This window comes from Leptonychotes weddellii, unplaced genomic scaffold (genome assembly GCF_054177405.1).
Source record: "Leptonychotes weddellii isolate Sample4059 unplaced genomic scaffold, ASM5417740v2 HiC_scaffold_10159, whole genome shotgun sequence".
Lineage (NCBI taxonomy): Eukaryota > Metazoa > Chordata > Mammalia > Carnivora > Phocidae > Leptonychotes > Leptonychotes weddellii.
This window is the reverse complement of record NW_027678059.1, coordinates 1-7,618: the sequence shown is the minus strand read 5'-3', so window position 1 is coordinate 7,618 and position 7,618 is coordinate 1. Positions and strand designations below refer to the sequence as shown.

At 60.9% G+C, this 7,618-nt stretch overlaps 1 protein-coding gene across 1 annotated transcript; it reads left to right on the top strand.

Annotated features, from left to right (window-relative positions):
* The first annotated feature begins 37 nt into the window (after positions 1–37).
* On the top strand, positions 38–6,535 carry LOC102732800 (serine protease HTRA3-like). The gene is made up of 5 exons (XM_081809467.1): positions 38–291; positions 2,818–3,012; positions 3,632–3,664; positions 4,991–5,105; positions 6,053–6,535. The coding sequence occupies exons 1-5, from the start codon at positions 40–42 to the stop codon at positions 6,073–6,075; spliced, it is 618 nt and encodes a 205-aa protein (XP_081665593.1). The 5' UTR covers positions 38–39; the 3' UTR covers positions 6,076–6,535.
* Positions 6,536–7,618: the final 1,083 nt, after the last annotated feature.

The following is a 7,618-nucleotide window of genomic DNA, read 5'->3' as shown; positions in this document are numbered from 1 at the left end:
CCCCGTCCAGGCCCCCCATCCAGGCCCCCACCCGCCCTGATGGCCCGCCTGTGCCCACCTCCCCGCAGACACCCTCTGTTTGGTCGCAACGTGCCCCTGTCCAGCGGCTCAGGCTTCATCATGTCAGAGGCCGGCTTGATCATCACCAACGCCCACGTGGTGTCCAGCACCAACACTGTCTCCGGCCGGCAGCAGCTCAAGGTGCAGCTGCAGAACGGTGACAGCTACGAGGCCACCATCAAGGACATCGACAAGAAGTCGGACATCGCCACCATCAAGATCCACCCCAAAGTGAGTGGGCGGGCAGGGGGGCACCTTCCCAGACCCCAGAGCTCGGAGCGGCGCTGGCCCGACCTTCCTGCAGGGCACTTGGAGGAACCGAGGCCCAGGGAGCACCTGGCAATTTGCTTCTAGTCACGGGTCAAGTCAGACTAGAACCGGGGTCTGCAGACCCCCGCGCCGTGCTTCCCCGAGCTGCCAGGCACGGAGCTAGGCTGTCATCCCCCCGCCATTCCCGCAGGGAGGCCCTCCAAGGCCCAGGGACGGTCCCAGTGTCCCTCCCGGGCTGACTCCAGATGTAGCTGTCCCTGTGTAGCCGACAGAAGCTGTGGGGAGCCCTGGGACATATGCCCTGGTCCCTCCACATGCGGTCCCCCCAGCTGGCTGGACAGCCCACAGCGGGGCCACCAACCCCCCTCAGTGCCAGCAACTGTGTGCAGGAGGCCCCCCACGGCCCTTGGCAGAAGGGGTGTCAGTGTCCTGCTATTTCAGAGGGGAAACTGAGGCTCAGAGAGGTTAGGCCATTGCCCAAGATCATGCTGACCTGGGGCAGGGCTGGTCCAGGGTTGTGGTCAGGACTGTCAGTGAGGGCCTCTGTGGGCCACCCCCGCCATGAGGTCGGCGACCCGTGGGGCCATCTGTGCCGGTGAGTCTGGCTTGGCTGACCTTGAATCTGGTTTCTGCTCTTTCTGAACAAAAGTGTACAGTTTGGGCGATAATGAGTCTTTTGTGAGGAGGTTCCTTCCTGCCCCATCAAGGGAGAAGAGATTTACCCTAACGTGGGCCCTTCCCCACATTTGACCCTTTGATGGCAGTTACAGAGCCTGGGGACGCCGCGTCCATTCCAAAGATGAGGACACTCAGGCTGGCGGGGGGCAGGGGGTGTGCTCAAGGGCAGAGATTGGCAGCGTTTGTGGTGAGGCTCCAAGTAGTAAATACTCCTGGGCTTTGTGGGGCCTGTGCTCTCTGTGGACACCTCCCAACTCTGCAGCAGCCGCAGGTGATACAAACACGTGGCTGGGTTCCAATAAAACTTTATTTACAAAAACAGCCTGAAGGCCACAGTGTGCAGCCCCCCGCCAAGGACCCTCACAGGATGATGCAGAGCCAGCCTAGACCCGGGTCTGGCTGCCGCTGGGTCTCTCCCATTCCTGGGGCTGTGGCTTAATCCTAGGGCGGGGCACACCCCGGCGGCCCTCGGTGGCCGCAGGTGCTGGTGGAATCGGTAAGGCCCATGTACCCTGGTGCCTGCAGGCACGATCAGCACCCACCGCTTCTCCTCGACAGCAGCAACTGCCTCTCAGCTCCTGAGTCCTGTGCGTGGGAACTCCCCCAGCTTTGGGGAGAGCTGCTGCCCCAGGCCACTCAGGCGCAGTGAGGAAGAGCATCCCCTAGGCCTGGGCATTGTCATCCCTCCCTGTGGCCGGCCAGTGATGGAAGTGTCATCCCTGTGGGTCCTTACCCTCCGCCTGGGACTCTCTGTGCCAGGACCCCCGCCCTCCCACCAGATGGAATCGAGCAGTCGGAGGGTCGGAGGTGTGCGGTTCTTGTCCAGAGCCAGCGTGAGGCCCCTGTGATGGGGGCACGATGGTCACCAGCACCTTCTTATAAAGCTTTGTGTCTGCAAGTCATTCCAGACCCCAGGAGCGTGCAGAGGTGGTGCCCCGTACCTGGCCGCCCCAGTGGTGGCGTTGGACAGAAGTGGTACGACACCAAATCCCCAGATTGACGGGGGTGCTGGTGAGAGCGCCTCGGCTCCCGTCGATGTCAGGGACACCGGTGCGTCCACTCAGCACCTTAACCAGGGCTCGGGACTCTCTGCAGCGTCCAGACCATGGAGGCAAACCCAACACAGCCAGCTCCCAGAGCTCCCAGTCTAGCTGCAGAGTGGACAGACAGACAGGCTCCGCTGGCTCCACGTGGAAATGGAGCGAGCAGGTGTCTCGGTGTGCAGAGGGTGATGGCAGAGCTTGGCTAAGTCACTTTATTGCTCTGGGCCTCAGTTTCCCTGTGTGTCTATACTGGGAGATCAGGTTGAGCTGGATCAAGGATTCCAACAGTAGGGTTCCAGATCCTCACCTGGACTCCAGGCTTCCCACAAGACTCTCGGTCGTATGCGTCATCAGTTTGCGTGTGATGCATTTTGGATGGTATTCATAGCTCCTATCAGATTTCAGAGGGACCAGTGACCATCGAACCTCTGGGCTCCAGGACCTCAGAGGCCATGGCTGGCTGGACCTTCTGTGTATCCTCCCTGTGTGTGACCCCTGCAGCCGCCTGGGGAAACCCGTGGTTGGTCAGAGAGCAGCTGAGCCTCTGTTGCAAGAACTCCAGCCTGAGTCTCTCCTACTACGGGTCAGCTGGAGGCCAGCTTGGCCTCTGTCTGAGTTGGCGACTTGCCTTGGCCTTCGCCCCTGACAGCTCTATCCAGCTGCTCCTGCCTTCCTGGGACCACCCCGCTGGGGGCCTGGCCTTGATCTGGCTCCGGTCCCACCAAAGGCAGACGGCTGAGCCTCCCTTCCCGTGTCCCCCCTCCAGAAAAAGCTGCCGGCCCTGCTACTGGGCCGCTCGGCAGACCTGCGGCCCGGCGAGTTCGTGGTGGCCATCGGCAGCCCCTTTGCCCTGCAGAACACTGTGACCACGGGCATCGTCAGCACGGCCCAGCGGGACGGCAAGGAGCTGGGCCTCCGGGACTCGGACATGGACTACATCCAGACAGATGCCATCATCAACGTGAGTCCCTGTCCCCAGAGCTCACCCCATCACTGAGCACATCTGCTCGCTAGAAAGTTCCTTCTTTACGCTCAACGGAGCTTGGAGTCCCTGTGACTTCTGCACCTGGGTGCCGGGTCCGCCCTGGGGGTTAGAAGCTGCTGCCCTGAGCTGGGACAGCCCTTCAGAGACGCAGAGAGTCTCTGCCCAAGTCACCCCCCCCCACCACCAGCATTCCTTTTGTCGCGGTTAGTATTGTTACTGTAGCTGAGGGTACCTTTCACGCTCACAGAGCGCCCACATTTCTGGGTTTGCCGTGGTTCGGGCTCTTCTGGAAATGTGAGCCTTCGTAGAGACCCCTCGCAGCCGATGGGATGTAACCGAGCCGTGGAGCGAGCCTGGAGGCAGCCTGTGTATCTGTGTGGGGCGCACGGGTCATCTGACAGCCGTCTGCGTGGCCTCTGGGGTCCAGGCTCCCTTACCTGTGAAATGGGGGTGCAGTGAGGCCTTTCAATGCCGTTGAGGGTGAAATTCGATGACCCATCTCTGGGCTGGTTGCAACAAGGGTCGGAAGACAGAGCTTCGGGGGCCCTCGGGCGGGCTCAGGACTGAGCTCACGTCGCGTTTCCTCCCCTTGCAGTACGGGAACTCCGGGGGACCACTGGTGAACCTGGTAAGTGACCCCAAGGGCAGAGGTCTCTAGTTTTCTGGGGCTCTGCTCACACAGCAGTACAGCCTCAAGGCGGGGAGGGAACCCCAAAGATGGGCCTTGAATCTTCACACCCGACCGCGAGGCCGGAGGTCCGGGAGGAGGACATGACCCCAAGCACATGCCGCCCTGGGCCCCCTACCCCCCGTACACCCCAGAGATGCTGGGCTGTCTGAGGAATGAGGATGACCCGGAACGGTGGCAGGCAGGGCCATGTGCCCAGCAAGGACCTGGGGCAGGGGAGACACAAGTCAGGGCTGCTCACTGCTCTGGGCCCCCCATCTTTGTGTTTACATGTGGGGTGAGGGGGCATCCTTGTCCTTTCCCCGTCCTCTTGGGTCCCCCCCACCCCACGTCTGTCCTGGGCCCCAGATTCAGGCTCATTCTCATCCCAGGTGAGATTTCTAGAATAAACCAGGAGTCAGAAATCAGTTCAGCTCCTGGGCCCCAAAGTATCGGATGCTGTCCCCACCCCGGGAGCGCCCGTCCATGCTGCAGCGTGTCAGACATGAGCACGCCCGTGTGACATGAGGAACAGTGAGGGGACTCTGGAGGAATCGCAGGCAGGGAGGGCTTCCTGGAGGCGGGAGTATCTCATCTGGGCCGTGGAGACTGTGGGTTTGGGGTTGAGGGGACATGCAGGAGAAAGCTAGTCCAGGGAGAAGGCACAGCACGAGCGGGAGGGCTCAGAGGGAGCTTCACCCTGCGCCCAAGCAGCCCCGCAGGCGTGCACCGGGACCCGAGCCCCAGCACGGGCGTTCACAAAAGCTCATGCGCGCGGGCTTTATGCTGGAGGCGGGAAAAGCAGGGGTATGTGCCAGGCTGGGAGGAGGAGCGCCTTCCTGGGAGGGTGTCAAGAACGAGGTGTCTGGTGATCCGTAGCCTTGAGGGGGTGCAGGGCAGGGGCGGGGTGGGAGGCCAGCTCCCGGGGGACAGACAGGGTGGGTGCTGGGGAGCTGCCCAGGCCACATGCCCCCAGCCCCACTTCTAGAAGCACTGGGGAGAGAGGTTCCGGTCCCAGAGGCCTTGTCACGCCCTCTCCAGGCTCCAGCCCCTCTGGATGCTGCCGGGGTGGGTGTGTCCTCCTCGGTGGGCACTGCCTGAGGGGCAGATCTGAGCTAGGGAGAGGAGGGGTGGGTTTGGAGGGAGAGGTGGGGGGGTCCCTGACCCAGAGGTGAACCCCAGAGGGCCTTTCCAGGACAGCTTGGGACTGTCCTGGGAGCCTCAGGGAGGACGCGGTACTTGGTACTCCGGCTCCCGGGTGACCGCCCCTCTGACCACCCTGCCCAGGACGGCGAGGTCATTGGCATCAACACACTCAAGGTGGCAGCCGGCATCTCCTTCGCCATCCCCTCGGACCGCATCACGCGCTTCCTCACGGAGTTCCAGGACAAGCACGTCAAAGGTACAGCGTTGCCCTGGGGGCTGCTGAGGTAGGGGACCCCGTCCTTCCCTGCTCACCTCGTGCCCATCCTGAAGTTCCCAGAACCCCGCACTCCTCAGCTGTGGCCTCTGTCTTCCTCCCCTTACCTCATGGTCATGTGAACCCCCATCCCTCCCGATGCTCCCCTTCTGGCGGGGGGTGTCCCCCACCCACCTCCCACCTCCCATCTCCCACCTCCAGCAGCCTGGGCCGCCAGACTCCACTTCTCTGGGCTGCTGTAGACAGAACCGGTCTTTCCTTTCTTCCTCCCTCCCTCCCTCCCTCCCTCTCTCCTTCTTTCCTCCCTTCCACCCATCCATCCATCTATCCATCCATCCATCCATCCATCCATCCATCCACCCACCCTTCCTTCCATCCACTCACACACACACCCACCTATCTACCTATCTGCTCTTTTATCCACTCCTACCCAGCCATCCACCCATCTACCCTCCCTCCCTCCCATCTGCTCATCCCTAAGGACTCCCTCTTTTAGCCTTGGTCATGTAGCCTGTCCAGGAGGGTATTCTCTACTCCAGGGGAGCAGAGCCCAAGTCCCTGATCCTTGGAAGGCATCTTCCTCTCAGCCCCATCTCCCCATCTACACAGGGGTGTCCAGCTCTCCCTACCCACACCTGGATGGCCATGAGCACCCACCTGGGGGAGGCCTTGGCCAGGCACAGCTTACTCTCCCCAGTGAGGGTCTGCCCATCACCTTCTTAAAGTTGGTGGTCGTAGCTGCCTTCCAAAGGAGGGTCCTACATCTCCTGATCTCAGGAGTTTCCTGGTGCCCTCCACTTTCCCGCCTCTCATTTTAGCCCAAGTGAATGTCTCCCGCCATTTTGTCTCCCATGCCCACCTGGCCAATGCCCAGACCTGCGTTGACCCCACTACTCACACCTTCAAATTGCTTCCATGTCTCCTCCCAGCCCCCTCACCAGCAGTTCATTGAGAGCAGGGGCCTTCCTCATGCTTGCCTGATCCTCCACAATCCCACCAGCCAAGCACACGGAGCCCAGTGCAGCCAAGACCAGTGCCATGAGGACTGGTCATGCGAAGAACCACTGTTGAGGACTCCATTGGGTTCATCGGGGTCCCTCATGTGAAGATGGCCTGGAGCCAGGGTAGAGCCAGTCTTCCCTGAAGAAGCTCAACGCTTCTTCTATTGGACAGGGGGGCATCAACCCCACATCTTTTCTCCTTGGCTGCTAGGAAGCGCAGAACTTAACCCAGGGTTGCACCTTCATACCTGTCATAGCCTTGGTGCTTTCTCTAATAAATGAGCTTTTCTAGTGTAATTATCCTTTGCTCCACGGGTGCCTTTCACTTTGGCTCCCTTCCTGGAAATCGGTGGATCTGCATTTTGCAGACTGAGCTGTCAGGTGACTGTTAGAAAGATCGGATGATAGCATCCTCTCGCTTCTTGCCTCACTTCCTCTCCTCTCTCGGAACCCACCAGGGGCCGGCAGGGTCTGTTCCTTTTGTGGTGCAGAGACCATCCCTGTCAGTGCTGACCTCACCCCAGATACCCTGGGAAAGTCTCAGGCCCTGTCCCCAGAGCTGTCACCTCCCTCAGGACATGTGGACTCATCAGAAAGCCCAACAAATCTTAGCTGGATGACTGAATCTTTAATTTAAAGCCCTTCTGAAGTTGACTGGTGTTTACTCCTGCTTTTTTGTCTTAATAAAATTATCAAAATACTTAAACCCAGTTAATCTAAAGTTCTTTAAAACAAGGCATCCTTAAATTAAACCAAGGAGACATTACAGTGCATTTCTTGTTCCTGTCTAGGTATGGGGTACAGAGGCCTCTGGGGGGCTCTCAAGGGAAGAGGGGCCACCATGCTGGTCCAAGGGAACCTCAGCTTCAGGCCGCAGGAGAGTCTGGGGGCTCAGCCAGGTTTAGGACTAGAGTGTACCCCCGGGGGTGTTTGGGTCAGTGGGGCTGGGTGGCTATGGATGTCTGGCCCTCTGTGAACTGTGGGGTCCCATCCAGCCTGGGGAGTGGAAACGACACTCGTCTCCTGCCCCGGGGCTCTCTGTGGCCTGTGCGCCCAGGGAGAGCTGCAGGGAGGCGCTGGGGTTCCGGCAAGAAGAGACTGGAATGCACATTCCCTGGCCTCCAGGTCACAGGCAGACTAGGGAGGGACACCTGTGGGCTAGAGTGTTTCCCCCCAGGCCGGGAGGCAGCAGCCGGAGGCAAGGGTGTGACGGGGCAGCACCTGTGCTCTGCAGCCCATTGTCCCTTCTCCAAGGTCCCCGAGGCTTTAGTGTCCCCGAAACCTGAGCTCGGCTCTCTGCAGCCCGCGGCTAGGACCGGTGCTCAGCGCTCGGGGCTGCAGCGTGAGGCTCCGGCCAGAGGGGCCCACAGCGCATGTGCGCCTGCGCGCAGCCTGGACTCCCGTGGGCCGAGGCCGAGCGCGCGGCAGCTGGGAGCCTTTACTCTAGTGGGGGCGGCGGGCCGCAGGAGCCCCGTATGTTCTGTGAGGGGGGCG